Source organism: Trachemys scripta, chromosome 15, assembly GCF_013100865.1.
Source record: "Trachemys scripta elegans isolate TJP31775 chromosome 15, CAS_Tse_1.0, whole genome shotgun sequence".
Classification (NCBI taxonomy): Eukaryota; Metazoa; Chordata; order Testudines; family Emydidae; genus Trachemys; species Trachemys scripta.
The window spans coordinates 18,829,846-18,851,403 of record NC_048312.1 but is presented as its reverse complement, the minus strand read 5'-3'; the positions used below and the strand labels follow the sequence as shown (position 1 = coordinate 18,851,403).

General features: G+C 42.4%; 1 protein-coding gene across 4 annotated transcripts in view; it reads right to left on the bottom strand.

Annotated features, from left to right (window-relative positions):
- DGCR2 (DiGeorge syndrome critical region gene 2) overlaps positions 1-17,680 on the bottom strand; it is a 71,187-nt gene extending 53,507 nt beyond the window's left edge. For all 4 annotated transcript variants that reach the window (XM_034790694.1, XM_034790695.1, XM_034790696.1 and 1 more), the window contains exon 1: positions 17,311-17,680. In XM_034790694.1, coding sequence (XP_034646585.1) covers positions 17,311-17,389 — 79 coding nt within the window. In that variant the 5' untranslated portion in view covers positions 17,390-17,680. The remainder of the gene's footprint in view (positions 1-17,310) is intronic.
- Positions 17,681-21,558: the final 3,878 nt, after the last annotated feature.

Sequence of the window (21,558 nt, the reverse complement as noted above, 5' to 3'; positions counted from 1 at the left end):
CTGAGTCGAAGCAGATCGAGCAACAAGGAAATTCACAATTCGCACCACTGTATTCATCACATTAAGCAGCTCTGAATTAGAAATTTTAGCACACAGGTTTTCTTGATGGATGATGCAGTGAAATTTGACTGTCGGATGGCCAATTTGACCTTCAAGTAACTTTACAAATCCCTTCTGTTTTCCGACCATGGCAGGAGCACCATCTGTTGTCACACAAAATATTTTTCTGATGTCAACTCCTCGTTCTTCAAAACGGTTTACAGAACTTTCCAGTATATCTTCCCCCTTTATTGTGCCATGCAGAGGTTTTAGGCAACAAAGTTCCTCTTGGATTTCATTGGAAGCACAGTATCTTGCAACAACTGCCAAACGTGGAACGTCGTTTATATCCACGCTCTCATCAACTGCAACACTAAACACTGCTGTGCCTTGCAATGCAGTCTGCTTTTCCTTAATGTTTTCTGCCATTTCACTTACGCTTCTCTCAACTGTTCTGGCAGAGATGGGCAGTTCTTTTATTCTAGATATGATTGTATCTTTCTTTGGCAAATCATTGAACAAAATCTCCGAACTGCTGAGAAAAACTTTTTATATATTTCCCATCTGTATACAGCTTTCCATTTTTTGCAATTCACTGTGCAATCTTGTAACTTCCTTCTGTAGCTTGATTTTTACTTACACTTAAGCTTTTAAAAACACTGCTTTGCTTCTCATAGGCTGCTACTGCCTTTTTGATTGATTCAGTCTTGTTTGCTTCATCAAAAAAGGTTCTCGTGCTTCGTTTCAAAATGTCGAACACTTGATGTGCGACAAACAACACTTTCATAAGTGCATCTGTCCAAGGAGGCTGAAATGATCGGACATCTGGCTTCGCTTTCTTAGGAGCTGCCATTTTGTCAAGTGTTCTCTTCAACGCTCAGTGGGGGAAAAAATGGCGATAGAAGGCAGGCACAAGGTCAAACGCAGTGTGGTCTGATATAAGCAATTTTAAGCTCAGCACCCCCTCTTGCCTTTGTGCAACCCTCACTGTCCCAGGCTGGGGACAGTGGGCCACAGTGGGGAGGCTGCAGAGCACGGATCCAAGGCCAGGAGCAGAGCCCAGGGTGGCCTGCTGGGACTCCAGGGCGGAAAGCAGACTGAGCAAGACTGGAGATCCAGACCCCGGCTGGCACGAGGTCAGCGGCTGGAATCCCAGATCGGCAGGTGAGGTGAGTGGAGCTGGCGGCTAGTAGCGCTAAGCAGGGCCAGAGGCCTGGATCCTGTCTAGCAGGGGGCCTGCACAAGGTGAGTGGGGCTGGAACCCCAGAGCAGCAACTGAGCGGCTCAGCCCGCCGCCCCTCTGGAGTTTCGGCCACTGGCTCCTGCCAGCCAGGGCCTCAGCCTGCTGCCAGCCTGGGGTTCCTTCACCCAGGCCAGCAGTGGGTGCTGAGTGGAACCAGCGGTGGGATCCCGGCTGGCAGGAGCCAGCGGTGGAAACCCCAGAGCAGCAGCGGGCTGAGTGGCTCAGCCCGTGCCGCGTGTTATCAAAAATTGACTCGCGTGCCACCTTTGGCACGTGTGTCGTAGGTTGCCGACCCCTGATTTAAATAATACAGTACCATTTAACAGTGCAATTAATAACGCAATTAATTTTTTTTAAATCGGTTGACAGCCCTAATTAATACATTTTATATATTATTTATTGGTTGTGTTGTGGCACAAAAAGTTACTGCCAGATTAACCTCAATTCCATTCATGGAATTTGCATCATTCCAAGAAATTCTAATAGAATATTTTCCACCTTCCTTTAAACTGCCCCTTGTACATATAAGCTCGGAACTCAGCCAGATTCCTCTTGCTCACAAGTGTCACATTCCAACTCATTTTCTATTCTTTGTTCTGAAGAGGACAGATGCCGTGTCCCTGTGCTCTTAAAAACAGACTTTCAATGGTTTATAAATATGTGGACACATTTCTTATGCTAAGGCAGGAAAAATATATTTTTCCGAATTCCTCAGGCTTCCTAATATGAAGCAGAAGTAAAAAGAGAGAACTCACAGCCTCGATTAAACAAAAATATTGTGGATTATGTAATGTAGGACTTTGGATGGAACAGTGGTTTTTTACCTCTAAGTCAGTGCTATTGAGGCCAACTAATCAACAGGCTTGCTTACCTTTCCTGAGTAACTATTACATCATGACAGCAAGTAAACAAGAAGCAAGTGTGTAACAAAAATATTGGCACAAGTCAAATGAGAGCAATCCATGATCAGTTTTGAACCAAAACCACCACAACACCTTTGCTCCAGGGCCCTTTAAGAAAGTTCTGAATTAAAGCCTCCATGTCCACTCCACTGATCACTCTGCTTGGAACTTCAGACATTTTTGTAAGGTTTTATTGCTCAATGTTTAAATTTAGAATTTTAAAATGAAACTGCAAAGTGAATGCAATCTGCATAATGCCAATTTTTTCCACAGTAGTGGAGTTTTAAATGTTTAAATATTTACTACAAAAGAAAGAGTCCCTAATGACCAAGATTCTTATCCTTTAGTGAATTTTATAGATGGTCAAAACAATACAAGCAAGTGAGCAGAATTAGAACTATCCTTCATGTTTAAACTATATTTTTTGCAATCTTTTATACTTGCATCATATTAATCCCTCCAAAAGATGTAACCAACAGACATAGGAGTAAAAAACTCAATGAAGGAAGACAAGAGCACTGGCATCCTAAAGAAGTTGGAAATTTTATCCAATAAGGAATGCTATTAAAAGTATAATTTTTTCTGTACAATCCAAATGACCATATAGACCAAACAGCAGGGTGGATTTAAAAAAAAAAAAAAAGATTTTTATTTAAGTTGGATTTGATTTTTTTTTTAATTTATAATTTCAAATAATTTTGAAATAACTTCTACGAAGACCTAAACTTACTATAATAATTAGAATTAATATTATTTGTGTGTTTAATTTACCATTTCATTTAATGTTAACTGCTGAACTTTTTTTAAAAGTCAAACAATGAACTTTGAGCCAGAGTTTGCTGAAGTGCTACACCAGCTTTTGACAGCAGTAGCCTCTTTCGCAGATGCAGAAAGAAAGTTTTCGTCATTTCAGTTCATTTAACTAGTTCAGTTCATGACTAGTTCACTTAAAGTTGAAAAATCTACTGGGAAACAATCAGGAAATCTTCCAGTCGATGAATAAAAATGAGATATGAGAGGTCGAGCTCTACTAGTTCTAAAAATCTTGGACATGGTGATCAGAAACAATCAGTTAAATTCATTAACCACAGATTATACTTCCTCTGCTTTAAAAAGTGATTTTTTTTTATTTAAAAAACAAAACATTTTGATAAACTTTTTTTTAAATGTAGCCAGCACATTTAAGGTAGATTTTAAAAAACAATTCTAATATGATGTTTTTGTGCATTTTTTATTGAATTCCAACTTCCATTCAAGTGCATGTGGTTGACAAATCATGCGTAAAAAAAATTAATCTAACAAATAAGAAATGTCATTCACCATCTTCTAACATTAAAAAACTTAAGCTATATAATTGCTTAAATAAGTGTGTATATATAGTATATCCTCTTGGTTAGCAAGAAGTACCAAATTTAGCAAAAAGGCTATTTTATTTTTTTTGCAAATCATATGTTAATGATTACCAACCAATGATAATCAACCTTTCTTTAGGAAAGCACCTAAAATGTAAGAATGCATAAGATTACAATTTATTATTTAAACCATGATTAAAAAGTCAGTGATTTAAATCAATCCACCCTTACAGATAGGCTTCAGTATACTCCATTTCAAAAATGCACTAGTAACCAGTAGGCAGAATTGTCTTGCAGCCCTCTTGTAATTTCCCTTTAAAGAATAATACACTATGTACGTGAGTGCTATAAAGTCTTAGATCAACATATGCACACTTTTAGATATTTTTTAATGGTTTCCCATAGGAAGGGGTCATTCAGAACAGACAGGCAGAGAACGAAGTAAGTTTTAGGGCCAGATTCTCGGCTCTGCCTCTTAAATTGGAGGAATTATCTGCACCTTCTGGGACAAATTAAACACTAGCTTTCCATTAACCTGGTCCCCTCAAGGTTACTCTGGACTATGTTGGTACCATCAGCCCTCAGCATGACAAATGGGGATCATTTGGGCACAGGGACATTACTTTTTCCTCAATTTCTGAGGGTGTTTGCAATAAACAGCTTTTGTGGAAAACACCTTTGAAATACAGCCAGAGAAAAGAGAGCTATAGATTACCCATCAGAGGGCACCAAAACATCCTATTTTACTTATTGATTGCAGTATGTTCACAATTGACATATGTAGAAGACATGCACTGCGGGATAGTCCATTTTTCCCTCCTAACCACTCAATTCTATTCTAAGGGTCAATCCAGTGCACTTCAGATGCAGCCAAACTTTTACCGATAACCAGCTACAAGCGAAAGCTGATAGTACACCTCTACCCCGATACGACGCTGTCCTCAGGAGCCAAAAAATCCTACCGCGTTATAGGTGAAACCGCGTTATATCGAACTTGCTTTGATCTGCCGGAGTGCGCACCCTCCCCCGCCCAGAGCGGTGCTTTACCGCATTATATCCAAATTCATGTTATATCGGGTCGCGTTATATCAGGATAGAGGTGTACTTATTCTTTACCTAGCAAAAATGACTAACTTCAACAGAAGCATAGGGACTCCACAGCAGAATACAATAACTAGTCAGAAAAGAGCAATACTACTGTATAGAGCTTCGAGAAATTGCCTCTAAAGAAATGGAAAACTTAATTCCAAAATATTAGATGAATAGCACTTGTGTAAAAATCTGAGATTAAGGAAATATGGAGTACATTCAAATGAGCCATGATTTACAAAATTCCATCACGTGAACTACCAAAGCAGCCCAGGATAACTCTTAGCAATCATACAATATTAAACAATGCTTTCAGAGTTTATTAGGAATATTGGTGAGTAACCGATTTGTTTCCTCAAGGGAAGAGATGTTTCTAGTCTGCGGGGTGGGGGGAGGGAGGGAGAAGAAGACCGGCACAAATTAAAAAGCCTTTAGCAAGTATTGGGGCACATGCCTAGACTTAAAGCATATGAGAAGCCCAAATGAATTTACTACTCAAGAGTTAAAGGTTAGGCACAAATACCTTCCTGAATCAGGGCATGAGCTAGCCCAGAACTTGAATAAGTGAAAGCATGCATTTCAAATCTACTCTATGGAATCATCAGTAGTTTAAACCACTAAAACTATTTCCAACTTCCAAAGCCAAAAGGACATTCTAATACTAAACAGGTGTAAATTGTAAGAGACTACCTCATATAAGATCCCAAACAGTATTAAACCTACATCTAAAACAGTGGCTTTCAACCTGTGGTCTGCAGACCCCTGGGGTTCCACTGATTGTGTCTAAGATTTCCAAAGGGATCCGCACCTCCATTCAACTTTCTTTTAAGGGTCCACAAATGAAAAAAAGGTTGAAAGCCTCTAACCTAAAGGATGTATACCACAATATAAGTGCACATACATATATCCACAACATTCAAATACAGGTTACACTAAAGAAAAATCATTTGTTGTTCTAATTTTTCATAATACTTGTTACATACACACCCATAAAACGCTTAGCGGGAAAGTTCTAGAACACTTGAAAGCAGGGTCCAAAACTAAGTTACATAGAAACATTTTATTTTGACTCTGTAAATATGAAAGTGAGTATTCTTTCCTTTACGAGCTAGCTGATCCAATACATGACAGAAATTGTAGCAAATGGTTCATGCTCTGAATAGCATTCCACTGCTTAAATTAAGCCCTAACATGATAGGAATGTAGTCAATATTACTTACTACTACATATATCCAGATTATTTGAGCCACTCACTTTTATTCTTCCATAGAAAAAATGCAGTTAACCCAAATAAGAGTTCCAGATATTAGAATCCAGTGTAGACCTACGAAATATCATGGTAATAATGAGTTTTAAAAGTTGTGTTTGAAACCACCAATATAATTGGCTGATCTTTGAAAGATGCCATATCCATTAAGTCAGGGATCGGCAACCTTTGGCACACAGACCGCCAGGCCAAGCACCCTGGCAGGCCAGGCCGGTTTGTTTACCTGCCGCATTTGCAGGTTCGGCCACTGCCGCGTCCACAGGTTCACTGTTCCAAGCCAATGGGGGCGACGGCCAGTACATCCCTCAGCCCGCGCCATTTCCCACAGCCCCCATTGGCCTAGAGCGGCAAACTGCGGACAGTGGGATCCACGATCAGCCGATCCAGCGGACGCGGCAGGTAAACAAATCGGCCCAGCCCTCCATGGTGCTTACCCTGGCGTTCCGCGGGCCAAAGGTTGCCGATCCCTGCATTAAGTACACCTCTACCCCGATATAACATGAATTCGGATATAACGCAGTAAAGCAGCGCTCCGAGGGGGCGGGGCTGCGCACTCCGGGGGATCAAAGCAAGTTCGATATAACGCGGTTTTACCTATAACACGGTAAGATTTTTGGCTCCCGGGGACAGCGTTATATTGGGGTAGAGGTTTATATAGAAATCTATACAAAAGGCTACCAGGCCCCACATTATGCAACGGTCAACTTAATGCCAAGCTTCTTTGAGGCAAGGCCTATCACTCATGTTTGTGCTAGCCTAATCTTTATGGTTTGTGGGCACTACCTCACTATAAATATTAAATAATTTGTTATTAGTCATGTTATTACAGTCATGTTATGTTAAGATACAGAGGGCTGACAATTTATAACAAGGCCTGAAAAAAAAAAAATCCATCTGTCAGTTGCATGCAGAAACTTTTCCCTGGCTTGCTCAGGGATTTAAGCTATTAATTTATTTAGAGCAGAGGTTCTCAAACTGTGGTCTGCGGACAAGTTCCATTCAGGTGGTCAGCGGATAGTTCCCTCTAAGATGCATTCCTGGGTGGCCGCACATGAGAGAATGAAGGGCCACCCACCTAATTAGTGGAGCTGTGCAGGCGTGGCTCCACTAATTAGATGCCTGGACCCTGGAGAAGACGCACACGTAAGGTGAGGTGGTGGCCTTTGGGGGAATAGGGGGTAGGTGTGAGGGGGCAGTGGGGTGACAAGAGGGGGTGTGGGGAATTTGGGACATGCCGGGCTGTGGTGGCCAGAGAAAGAGGCAACTTTCCCCAGCTCCAGGGCTGTGGTTGCTGGGGAGAGATGGCCCTCCTTCCCAGCCTCAGCTCTGTGGCTGCTGTGGTGGGAGAGAGACTCCCCCTCCTTCCCAGCCCCAACTCGGGGGCTGTGGCAGCAGGGGAGAGAGGGCACATTCATTGCATTAGAAAGGTAAGGCAACTGATAAAATATGAATTCTGTGTTTTTATTTGTAGAACGAAAAAAGTTAATTATTATTTGGGTTGTTTTATATAGCACTTTTATCCAAAGCACTTTACAATAGTTAGCTAACGGTACAAACAACATTTGGAAAGATCATTAAATGGTCCACCAAGATCTTAAACAATTTCCAATGGTGAAAAAGAAAATTTGATAACCGCTGCTTTGGAGTTTAAGCCTTCATTCTTCAAAACAAACAAGCAAATTTTTAGTCTGTAAGATTACAAAAAACCAAGAACCGGATGCAGTGTTATCTTCCTGAGTCTAAGGAAAGGTCCAGTACGACTGTTGCTGCACACAGATTTGTCAAGCAACAGCAAAGTGAATTTGAGACTGGTGAGGTTAAGTTCAGAGCCGCATGAATAAAAATGAAGCTGCTGTTAGAATCGTGTTAGTGTAGTTCTGCTGATGCTTGGTAACGTTATGAGCACCAGAAGACATTGGTGCTATGCACAGGGAAGGAAGACTTAAGAGAGACTATGGGAAAGGATGGAATTATGGAGACATAATTGCTCTTAAAGCAACCAGAAGGTTCTGAATGTGGAAAAAAGAGCTGCCTCCTTTAGGCAGATTCAAATTAAAACACCTATTATCCAGAGACTGACAAGAGCATAAGCCCCCTCAGCCAGGTCCAAGTGGCAGCACAGAAATCCTAGTGTACTACTCTTTCCCAGATACCACCAGAGGCAGGGGGCAATGCTTCTTACTGTGTCATTGGGTACATGCCTACACTGCAATCCAAGGTGTGACTGGAGCATCTGTAGACATACGAGAGCTAGATTTGATCTAGTTAGCTTCAAATACAATAGCAGTGAAACCACAGCAGCATGGAGTAACTGCTTGAGTACATCCCAGGGTCCCAAGTAGGCTTGTCTGAGTATTGCTGCAGCAGCATTCCTACCTTTGTCTTCTATATATTTGCACCAAGATTTTCCAACCTCTGATATTACAGAGTACATTTCTGTTCTGCTACTGTATTTAGTAACTAAGCAGCACCTTTGAAATATAGCCCAAATCATTCTCCAAGACCTGCACAGCTAAGCAGATAAATTAATAACCTAAAGATCACAGAGCAAACGCAGTTTGCAACTCTAAATGACAGTGGTAAGGAAAACTCATAAGATCTCATTAGGTAAGTTGTTCACAGTAGAAAAATAACGGCCTATAACTTAGCACAACTAATACCTAACCTAGACTATGAAAAAATGATGTAGTGTTAGCTAACATTCCAACCAACATGTTCTAAAAGTTCTTACATTCAACCAGCTAAGCCAGTGTTAGCAGCAGTGTGATTTATCTACGTTACACTGTTAGATCATCTTAGTTAGAACATGCTGGCAAACTCACACACACCCCTTTTATTCTAGCCTAGACAAGGCATATTCATCTTAGATGAGAAGAAATCCAAACCTATAGAACTATACCGACTCAATGCCAACAGAGGCTCATTCTAGCCATCTGCCTAACACCATTCTCAAAACCCTCAATCCCATAAAAAGGTCACAAGAATAGCAGTGTCTTGCACTAAGCCCTGAAAGTCATCAGATCCAGGTTCTGGTAGAACAAGGAGAAGAGGTGAGTTCCAGGGTCAAGTATCCCTTACCATGAACACCCACCTGTAGCTCCTTCCAATTTAAACCGAAGACCCTCTAACTCATGCACCTCAGATGTCTGTAGGGTGACCAGATGTCCCGATTTTATAGGCATAGTCCTGATTTTGGGGTCTTTTTCTTATATAGGCTCCTATTAACCCCCCCACCCCCTGTCCCAATGTTTCACACTTGCTGTCTGGTCACCCTAGATGACTGCAACTGTGGGGTCACCCAAGGTGGTCTCTACTGGTTTGTCTACACTGCAATCAGAGAATGTGACTACAGATCACCTAGACATACCCAAGCTAGCATTTTAAGCTGATTAGCTCAGGTACCAGTAGCAGTGAAGCTGCAGCCGCACTGACTTCAGTGAAGGCTGTACAAGCCTGCCCAGAAGGCTTGGTAATTACTCAAGAAGTTAAGCGCTACCATAGCTTCTTTGATACCAGTAGTCCGGCATGTTCTATACAAGCTGCAATCACTTTGTGGACATACCCTAAGGTGGGTGAAACCCAAAACATTCAGGGCTTTAGAATATTCAAAAAGAACACCTTAAACTCCATCCAAAAACCACAGTGTCAGCCAGTACAGAACATGGAATAGATGTGCATTCTGAGAGAAACATCACTTAACGTAGATGCCTTTTTCAGTAGCTTTACTTTCCAAATGATTTTAAGGTGTTGCCCAATGTACAGCGCATACAGTAGTCCTATCTTATGGATAGAAAGGCATGGTTGACCATGGCAAGGAGGTAGCGCACATGAGAGTAGATGACAACTCAGGAGAAGACACACTGTGATCCATTACAGAGAAGAAAAAAAAAAAAAGCAGTGGACTGAAATCGGGAAGCCAAGACATAGAAAAGTGAGAGATGTAGCAAGTAGTCAAATAGCATTTGATGAATAAATTTTGACTAATTCCACCAGTATTGACTGAATATTTTATTAGACACACTTTGCAATGATCAACCATCTCTACAAATGGTCAAGTACTAAGGGATAAACGCCAGTAAAATTAACTGAACCTATTCACTGAATATTTTGTTCTGCTGTATGACCAAGTAGTAAGTCAATTTTTTAAAAATATTAATTAGGAAATGGATTAATGTTTCATTTAAGTACCATAAACAATAAACATGACAACTGTGACTTGAATGGAACGGAGGGTGTCACGGTGACCAGAGTAAAAAAAAAAAAAAAAAAAATCTGTGCTTATAGGCATCAAGTCCTGTATGCTGTCTTGTTCTACAATATCTAGCTCATTTTCTCAAAAGTTCCATACAATTAACAAATACCATTAAAATGCTGTTACCTCATAGAGGGTTAGCAGACTGATTTTTTAATTAAGAGACAATAGGTTAAAATGTCACCCTAGACATTGGAGTCTCCAGAAATCGCTGGCTTGGGAGATAACAGAGCATACCATTTCTAGGTTGCAGGTTAAACTTCAGCCCAGGTTTTTAGCAACAGAGTTATAATCCAGTAGTTATTCCAAGAGACAAATTAGTCGGGGGCTTAGTCCACTACTCAGTGAATAAGCGTCTATGCTAAAAAAAAAAAAACCAACCACCACAGTTGGTTCTCTTGTAGACAATCTCCAAGGACAAAAGCATGATTAGCACTGAATCTCAACAAACCTCACCAGCAGAGGTGGTCTTTCTAGATTAGGAGAGAGGCACGCTCTACTTCTCCAGAGGATTTGATACTTCCTTCTCTGGGGCTGTCAATCTTGCCCTTTTCATGAACACTCAATTCACTTTATAAACACTAATTCTCAGTCAATTATTTAGTCCACAGTATACCTGCTACTGAGCTATTTCTATATTCTGTATCCCATAACGACGATAAATGAAGTAGACAATTTTCTATTGGATAAGCATAAACATATAGAATATAAATAGAAGTTTTGCTACACTTAATAAACTCGGTAGAAAATGTCAGCTATAATCATCTCTCAGGATAACAACAAACTTCTTTGATTAAGTTACAAGAAATTATCCAATTCATATTAGAAAGAGAGCTCAGAAGTTAAGAGGCATTACTCATGAAGACAGATTCTAGAGCTAGTTACAACTCTTGCATTACAGATAAAGATCAAAACCAAGAAAAGGACAGGATTAATTCCAGAGAATTGATTTGCTAATTCAAGTCTTACACTATATATTTTTCCATACACTGAGTGGGGACCTAGCTAAGGGTTTCTCCATCTTTCATATCAAACTTAGGGCTTGGCTACACTTGCGAGTTACAGTGCAACAAGAGCAGCCCTGGGCACCCTAGCTCACTACCCGTCCATGCTGGCAAGGCACATAGAGCACTTTGACTCCGCGGCTACAGCGCTGCTGGTACTCCACTTCAGCAAGTGGAATAACGTTTGCTGCACCCCCTCTGGAGTGCCACAGCGCCAGCGTGGATGAGGTGTTGCATCACTGCGCTTCGATTAGCCTCCGGGCTGCCAGCGTCCATCCCGGTTGTCGGGATCCGCACCGGGGCCTGCACCCCACCCTGAGACCCCGGGCTCGCTGGGATACAGGACAGGGATCCCCACGTAAAACGTGGGGGTGCTGCAGCACCCCCCGCACTCCTAGTTCCCTGGGTAAACGTTTAACGGTGTAACCAACAGAATTTTAATCAGTTACATGGTTACTGTTTTTACATGTTATTTACATCCCTGGTTGCTGCTCTGTACGGTGCAGCAGGTGCCTGCGAGAGCCTGGTGGTGGCCCACTCCCTCCTCCCCTCCCCCAGCTGATGGAGACTGGGGCCAAGCAGGCCGGAAATGTGTTGGTGGAGAGGGGGGCCTCTGGCTCACTCGGGGCCTGTCCTCGGCAGCCGGGCCCAAGCTGTAGGCAGGGTGAACCGGTGTCCCAACCAGGCTCTCTCAGGCAGCTGCTGCACTGCACAGAGTAGTGACGCAGAGCGGCCAGTATGAGAAGCAGCTGGTACCGCCCCCTCCACTCCCGGCTGTCAGGAAAAACTCTCGTGGGGGCCCCTGTGGGGCCCGGGGCAAGTTACCCCACTTGCCGCCCCCACCCCCAGGCGGCCCTGGTGGCTAGTATCTGAAGAACGTATTTAATTCAACTGGAAAAGAGAGGGTAAAAACCATTCAGTCATAAAAGTGCACTTTTTCTACACAATACACAAATACGGGTGATCATTCATGAACAATTTTAACATGTCTTGTGATTAGCTTTCTTCATCTAAGAAAGGGATCAATTCTGTATTTCATATCTATGACATTTTAGTGTTAGTACATTAAATACAAAAATGTTGAATTATAGAAGTGATGTTAAGACCTATAAAACTGTTTGGGACATGGGAGAGGATGACAAACTCTTGGTGATTTAAATGCATGTCATGCGTCAGCATATGCGTAAGGCAAACCGCAGCACAACATTCACCCACCTGCAGTACGCTTGCATCAAAGCAAATCAAAATTTTAACCTCACAGCTAACGATAAGATTGAAATCAAATTTTAATTAAACTACCTGCGCTGGCAAGTCTTGTAGCTAATACTAATTAGCCCAGTACACAAGATTTTAAGCATTAAATTATTTACTCTATATAGTCCACTCATTCTTACTTCTTGTTCAGCCAATCGCTAAGACAAACAAATTTGTTTACATTTACAGGAGATAATGCTGCCCGCTCTTATTTACATCACCTGAAAATGAGAACATGCATCCGCATGGCACTGTTGTAGCTAGCACTGCAAGGTATTTACATACCAGATATGCTAAACATTTGTATGCTCCTTCATGTTTCAACTTGTAGGCTCTAAAGTTTTACATTGTTTTGTTTTTCAGTGCAGCCATGTAAAAAATAAATTCTACATTCATAACTTGCACTTCTATGATAAAGAGACTGCACTACAGTACTTGTATAAGGTGAATTGAAAAATATTATTTCTTTTATCATTTTTACACAGCATATTTTTGTAATTAAAATATAGTGAGTACAATACACTTTGCATTATGTTGAAATTGAAATCAATATATTTGAAAATGCAGAAAAATATCCAAAATATTTATAATAAATTTAAATTGGTATTCTATTACTGTTTAACAATGTGATTAAAACTGATTAATTGCAACTTTTTTTTAATAGTTTTACAGCCCTAATACATGGACTATTCTGATATTTTATAGTTCAAAGTTCACATCTCAACTTTTAAAAATACACAGCCAATAATGCAAGTACTGTCCGGAGCAAAAAAAAGTAATGCCCCTCGAATACTTAATCAGTGCCTTATACCGAATATTTTAGACATTTTTAAATGTATTCTTTTGATCAAAAATAGAATCTCACTTTTTAAATGTACAACAGAATAACTGAGTCTCAAAGGTACGGTTAAGTGCCAAACTCCCAGGGAAATTTGATGGCAGTTAGGCACCCAACTGCCTTTTGCCTTTGAAAGCCTCCCAAGTGTCTAAGGACAGGCCTAATGTCTAGTGCTTTAGGAGTGCCTGATAAAGTCATGGGTGACCACAATAGCCTAAAACGAACAAATTTATAACAACCCTAGGAAGACAGCATGGTTGATTTTTCTTCTAATTGGCTTTGCTCTTAGTATTAACTTGCAAAAAAACAGAACATGCCAGATACAAGATGTAGGTCCATTCAAACTATTTTCTGTGGGGTTGCTCTAAAAAGGTTATGCACTTGTGAAGGCTTGGAGAAAATAAGGAAAGTTTTGATTCTTTATTTTTAAAATATTCTATAGCAACAACAGGGGCACATGGCAAGTCTAGAATTAACACAATAGAATATGGAGCTGCGTGACGAGAATGGACTGAGTTATGCAAGCAGCACCTTCTGCCCAAGGTAGGAAGTCTCATATTGCTCTGTAACCACCCTTTTGGTTATTTGAGAACAGCCTTACGTAAGCTGCAGCCATCCTTCCTGAATCAATGGGACAGTTGCTGCAACACAGGAGCCTTCAGAAAATGACAGGAGAACCATTGTTGGGAAGACTGAAGTCCTCAGCGTTCCAAAACCTTTCCAAGACTGCCCCCACCACCACCACCCTAATAAAGGTGGACCTGGCACCAGAACATGAATCTCCTAGACTGTTATTGACTTCCAATAAAAGTATTGTGCCTCCCACACCTTTGATTTTAAGGCAATATGAAGTGAACTTCGTACACACCTTTCACTTAAGTGAGCAAGTCTTTTCCAGTCTGCATCTCTGGAGTCATCAGATCCAATACAAGTGGGATACAGCAAGATGATTTCCATTTACACCATTACAGTTTGAGCTTTGTTTGTGGCTGGTAATTTGAAGACATTAAGTGTAAAGAAAACAACACTGGCAAAAAGTCTAAAGTTCTTGTATATACTGACAGGCTTTGAAGTTGTGGGCTTTTTTGAGAAAAAGATGTGGGAGTCACCATGGACAGCTCAATGAAGATTTCTGCCCACACAGCATTAGCATTCAAAGTAAATAGGATGCTTGGGTATATTCACAATCGGATTAAGAAATTCCACAAACAACAAATGGCACATTCCATCTGGAATACTGTATCTGATTTTGATTACCTCAAAATAACAGATCAGAGTCCAGAGAGGGGGAAATGGATACGGTTATAGGTATAGGAGAATCTTTCTGTTATTGCCTTCAAAAGCTAGGATTATTTGACCTGAAGAGGAGACAAGGGGAGTTAAGGTTTGTCTACATTGGGGAGGTTTTCACTAGTGTAGCTACACCAGCACAAACTCCCTGAAGTAGACATACTGCACCAATGTAAGATGAGGCTTGCAACAGTGCAACATACCGCAATGAAGGTCGGAACTTCCTAAGAAACACGAGGGATTGGCCACTGAGAGGTGTGATGTCATACTAGATGGACCAATGGTCTTATCCAATATGGATCCCTCTGTTTCATGAATTTCTAAAAGACTACAATGATCAGATGTTCACTCCATCAGTGTTTAGGGTCAAATTTCACAACCTGCAAGAGTATGTAGAAAGTCTGAATCTCTATAGAGTATTTGTAAGTAGCAATTCTGCTGACTATTACACTTAGGCCTGGTCCACACTAACCCCCCACTTCGAACTAAGATTCGCAACTTCAGCTACGTGAATAACCTCTCGCAGAGCAGGAGTACCGGCATCGACGGCGAGCACTTCCGGGATTGATTTATCGCATCTAGACAAGAAGTGATAAATCGAACCCAGAAGATCGACTGCTTACCGCCGGACCCGGAGGTAAGTATAGACGTACCCTTAGATGATTTGATTTATATTCAGTCTTTTTACTATCAGCTAATTTGTTAGTTAGTTTTAAAACAGAAAAAACTTATGACTATAGAAATGTTAATACAAGCTCCTACTAACCTATAAAACCAATTTCATCAGGAGAACCCAGTTACAACATGGCACTGAACTGTGTTGGTGGGACTGAATACATTATTTGATCCAGCTATGTTTTAACTGTGTTTGGGAAATACTGTCTCATAAGGAAGTCTCCCAACATCTCTGTTTCATAAAACAGTTTGTCTTAAAGTCAAAGTTATGATGCAAACAAGCAAAACCAAGAAGATTCAAAATTATGACTAGAACTTTACCCTTTTTATCTCAGTTCAAAAATGGCCAACCACATTCAAGAATGAACTGAGTATTAAATAGTAGGGTCCTGGCTCAACCTATGCCTTGCTACAGCTCCTCTCTAGTGTCAATACTTTTTAAGAGATGAGAGAGCCCTGCCATGACACCCATGAATAAGAATACAAACAGACTGTACTTTTAGATAAGCAGCAGCTAACAAGAGGTAAACAGTAATGACTTTTCAAATTTCCATATCTTGACTAACATTTTAATGAGTCACTTCTTAGCATATGCGTAATGTGCTTCAAGTGGCACATGACCAGGATTTGTCACTGAATTTGGTCCGCTGGTTGGATCATTAGCTTCCAAAGTGGACCAAATTCCATTTAAAAAAGCCACTTACCTAATTTTAATACCATCACTACCCAAACACAACTGGGAAACCAGGGAATGGGGACTGAGGGGTCAAGGAGAAGAGAATCCTTTAAGTGATCAAATGGAATTTAGGGACTCTGGTAGGAAAGGAAACTTTGAATCACACTGCAGTAGCACATGGAGATCTTTCAATACTAACAGTTACATATTTTCTACTGAAGTTTTCAAAGGTTATAAAATATTAACTCCCCATCCACATAATGCCAATTTCATCAAGAAGACCAACCAACATGAACTGAGTGACTGACGTTTCCCCTTGTTCAATCACAGCCAACATCATTTTATATTTACTAAAGAGTTAACAGTGAAGACTGCTGTAGAATCTGCATGCACAATTTAACACAGCAAGGGTTCTCCCATCAAGAACTTGAATTTCAAATCAGCTCCAAGGCCCCAAGATGGAGGCAAACTGAACTTTTCTCAGTTCTTGGCCACATTAGCAACCCACATATAATACAAACTAGTTTTAACGCGGATGTATTCCACTAAAAATACAACCCCAACAATGTTAAATTTTCTATAAAAGCCTGCTTAGTCTTATTATACAACAAATGATTTCCAGCTAGAACTAAGTTCTTGCTCATTAAAACAAAACATCACAGTATGTTTTCCTACAGCTACATGCAAAGCCCAAATTCCTCTGACAAAACAAAATGCAATATACAAACTGATCTATTACTACCCAACCAGGGCTTATAAGTCATCTCTACATGTAACTACAATAGGTACAAAACTTTCAGACAACTGAGAACACTATTAACTTGAAAAATCACTTAAATAGTCTCAGAAATATTTACGACGACGACAAACCACTTTGCAAAATAACACAATCCAACTTCCAGCTGCTAACGAAGGGTCCACTACAACATGAAGTTCTGTGTGGGATAAGGGAATGAGGGGAGCAAACAGCCCCTGAATGCAGTGAGGGGCAGAAGCAGATCAGCTACACAGTCCTCCTACCTGGAAACGGTAGTATAAACAAAATTTACTAGCGCAGCCTGCAAACAAACGTTGAGCAGCACAGTCCTCACTACAAATAAAGCAACCCTGGGTGCAATGCTACTCCCCCCAAGCAGAACATTGAAAGGACCACACACACACACCCCATGCCTCCACTGAGAAGGTTAACCCCACAAACCCTGACTTGCTCCGCAGGCAGGGCCAGCACACCCCACTGCACAGCCCGCCCCCTGCCCTCCAAGCTTCGCCCCTCCCTGGCCCTCTTCTTCCACGAGTGGCCCTATTGCATCACCGTGAGCCTCCCGCCGCCCTTCTCAAATTGCCAGCCACTCACATGCACCTTTCCCTCCCTCCCCCGGTGCCCCCCGCCTGGGTACCCCTGGGGCCCCGCCCCTCGCGGCCCCCGTACCTGGCCGCAGCGGCTCGGTGATGCTCAGCACCAGGAGGAAGAGGAGGAGGAAGGTGCCGCTGTCCGCTTTGGGCACCATTTATCCTCCGTTCATCCTCCCCCAGCGCAGCACCATAAACCCGGGGGAAGGAGGGAGGAGGAAGCGGGAGGAGGAGGAGGAGCCGCCGCCGGGCCGCTCGGGCCCCGTCCGCACCGAGCCCCCCCCCGCTGGAAGCCAGCGGCTCTCGCTGCTGTTGCTGCGGCTCGCCCTGGCACCCGGTCTGGGAGGAGGCGGGAGGCTGGCGGGGGCGGCAGGAAGGTCAGGAACAGGCGCCGAGGGCCGCTCGCCTGGCTCTGGCTCCGGCTCCACACAAGATGGCGGCCGCACCCCCCCTCCGGCCCCTCCTCCCCACAACAAAGACAGGCAGCCAATCAGCGCCGGGGGGCGGGGCTTTCGGGTGGTAATCTGCATATGCGCCTCCTCACTGAGGTGAGGCGGGCGGCTCTGGGCGCGCGGGTGGCCGCTTTGAACACGGGGAGGGGACGCGGCGCGGCGGTTAAAACCCCGGGGGGGCTGCAGGATTCTGTCTTCACTAGAGCTCCAGCCATTGCTACCCCTGGTGGAACTGCCGCGGGGGTGGGGAGTCTACTGCGGACACAACCTGGGAAACTGACCAGTAGTTGCCACTAGGTTCCAGTATTGGTGTCTGTCCATTCATCCTGCAAACAGTGAGGGGACTGGGGAAGAGATGGGACAAAACCATGTTCAGGATAAGTGCAGATGCAGAATTGAGACTTGGTTGCATCGAGTGCGCGTATATTATGATCTATTTCGTGGTTGCCCTCATCACATTGAGAACCCCAGATTTAATCTGCCTTGAGTGCAAATCTTTGATTGGCTATCACCAGTATTAGAGACAATTTGGTCCTCCCCCTGCTACAGTATTTTAAATGAATGGTCTTTGAAGTGGGGTGCAGACACACACACCCCAAACATCTCAAATGGGATGCTTTGTACACAATAGTGTTTAAAAATGAAAAGGACAATGAAATGTAGCTGTGTCCGTCCCAGGACATTAGAGAGACAGCACCTCATCTCTCTGAGGACAATGAAAGTCCCTCTAAACCTAAAAATCTGCTAGTAAGAATTGTAGCTAGTGGCCATCAGTCAGTTGCTGGGCTACCTGATTTAAAATCAGCTGGGGAGTATGTAGTTTCTTTTTCACTATGATTTTTAATATAGGTTCTAATAGATCAGTGACTCAGGCTAGGTCTATACTACCCGCCTGAATCGGCGGGTAGAAATCGACCTCTCGGGGATCGATTTATCGCGTCCCATCGGGACGCGACAATCGATCCCCGAATCGGCGCTCTTATTCCACCAGCAGAGGTGGTAGTAAGCGCCGCCGACAGAAAGCCGCAGAAGTCGATTTTGCCGCCGTCCTCACAACGGGGTAAGTCAGCTGCGATACGTCGAATTCAGCTACGCTATTCACGTAGCTGAATTTGCGTATCTTAAATCGACTCCCCCCTGTAGTGTAGATGTACCCTCAGTGAAGTAAGCTTTGAGGTGGTAAACAATCATTTCATAGTTAGTCCCTCAGTAGCCCTTCTGTAGGTCCAAATCCAGCCCAAGTACATTGAAGAGCAGGGGAACTCCCTGGGCCCAAAGGAGGGACAGAGTCTTCTCCATCAGCCATGGAGAAGGACTAATTATTATAATTATTTATATTGTGGTATCACTTAGTAGTTCCAATCAGGGCCCCTTTGTGCTAGGCACTATCCAAACACAACACCAAGACTTCCTGGAAGAGCTTACAGTCTAACTCATCTCTCCATCTATGTATTTATATCATGCTCATCACCATGTAGGGTGACCAGATGTCTTGAATTTATAGGGACAGTCCCGATTTGGATTTTTTTTTCTTCTATAGGCTCCTATTACCCGCGGGGGGCCCCCCCCCGAGTTTTCACACTTGCTGTCTGGTCACCCTATCACCATGGTATCTGAGTTCCTAGCTTTGTTACTATGTCATAGTACAAGTCATGAATGCCTAGAAAGATCTGTTGTGGTACTGGTAGCAGCAGATCCTCCAGTCTTGCCCCTCACATAGCCAGCCCCCATTTCCCCCCTGTGCAGCAGCATGCAGGCAATTCCTGCTGATGTGCTATCTACAGAGGGCATTTCCACTCTTTGCAAGGTCTCCCCTGCGCAGTAGTTCCAATACCCACAAAAGAGTTAAAGCTGCTGCAATACAGCATGCTGCAGTTTACTGATCATATATCCCCTGAATTACCTTTGTATGTAAACACTGACAATCACAAATTGCACTGACGACACAGAGCACAGTCAGCTGTTCAGAAGCCCCCAGTGCTGGGAGATATAACTCGACTGGAAAAATGCACATCTGAAAGCAAGGTCCCGCCTTGTATGGCTTTTTTCTTGCAAAAGATTGTATTTTTTAAAAATAATTTAATTCAATGAAATGTTAACTCCAGATAGGGGCCAGTTTGTGATACCATCACTCACAGTGAATACTACCTTACACTACAAGCCATCTGTAGTCCTTATGGAGTAAATAATGAATCACTTTGAGTAAGGGAATCACAGTCTGTCCCCATGTTAGTGATGATTAAAGGTACCAACCTGACAATCATTGAGATTTAAGTTCTCTCTAGAGAACAGAAAAGTACAGGCAGTAGCAGTTCAATCTTCCTCGCCAATACATCTCAAGCCAGACTTGGAAGTAGAGAAGCCAAGGAATAGGGCACCAGCCCAGGAGTCAAGAGATCTTGGTTTTTATTCTTCACTCTACTAATGACTTACTATGTGACTTTGGGCAAGTCAGCATTCCCTCTCTGGGCCTCAGTTTCTCAATCAGCAAAATGGAAACAACAATTCCCATTTTTGTAAAGGACTGGTTTCATGACACAATGTACACGCTAAATATTGTTATGGAAACGGTTGGTGCTAAGGCATTGGATTAAGGTGCATCCAGATAGAGCAAGCAGGGGTCTGGTCATGGTAGGGGAATGGACAGTTAGAGCAGAATACAGTTTTCCGAGATGGATCAACAGAGATGGAGGCAGCTGTTCCTGGCTAGTGGAGACTGACCTGAGGTTTGAGGAGTTTCCTGTCCAGTCTTTGTGATCACTTATGAATTTGTTGTAAATAAATCAATCACAGGAAAGATACCTGACTCCACAATCCAAATTTCTCTCTCAGTGGAAACTGACTTGCTGCTACGCCCTGAAATCGACTATCACTTGGCCAATTGGCAACAATATTATTACTGTCTAACCTCTCTAAGGTATTCCTAGGGAGCCCATCGCCATGCTGTCTGAGCTACAATATGGGAGTGAGTGACTCCATGTTCTCACATGCCTCTGCTAATACTGCCAACTCCCCAAAAGAGCTTTTCAGCATCGCAGAAATCATGCTAACAATTATTACTGCAATCAAGTATCCAACACTGCCACATCATGCATTAGTTTCACTGTATGTGTAGGCTCAATAATTACAAAAAGCATTACATTTTAAAGCAAAATAATATAAATCAGTTTGTTTTGTCATACCAGCGGTGACAGTTCATCCCAGGTGTCAAAGCCCATCCAGGAGGGAGAAAAGAAGAAAATATACAGGAAACTAATTATGCAATTCAGAGCATCTTGGAAATTAGTCAAGCTGGTAAGGAAGGAGGCTGGACTGCCTGGGTGCAGCAATACTTCCTGCAGTATCACAAATTGAAGACCTATAAAGCTGGGAGAGGAGAGTGAGTTTTAATTTCAGCAGGTTATTATGAATTAATTATTTTCATTAAGATGCGTGCACACTATAAATGAGTAACCATGTGATCCTGATATAGAGTAGCAGTAACCACCCAATACTTAAGCAGAAGCTAGTTTCCCTTTGTAAGCCTAATTATTCAAACAACTGACCTCCCACTCTGCCATAATAAACCATTGTCTTGAAACTTTGCATGCCATGTCTCAGTCCTGCTTAGTGTTTTTCTGAGACATGGGGGGGGAGAGGAATCAGAAAAGGCATTTTTAAATTATAATATCTAAAAATTGACTTCAAAGTTCACTACCTGGCAGCCTGATGTTTGGGGGGTTTGAAGATGTGGAATGTTTGTAAGGTAAGTAATATTGCTTTGCAAAATAGCACAGTCCATGCAAACCCACTTTCAGCCTTAACTCCTTTCTAATGAAGCTTTCTGTGTATGTTCTCCTTCTTCACTCCAGTGAGTATAGGACTGTCTCTTTGGT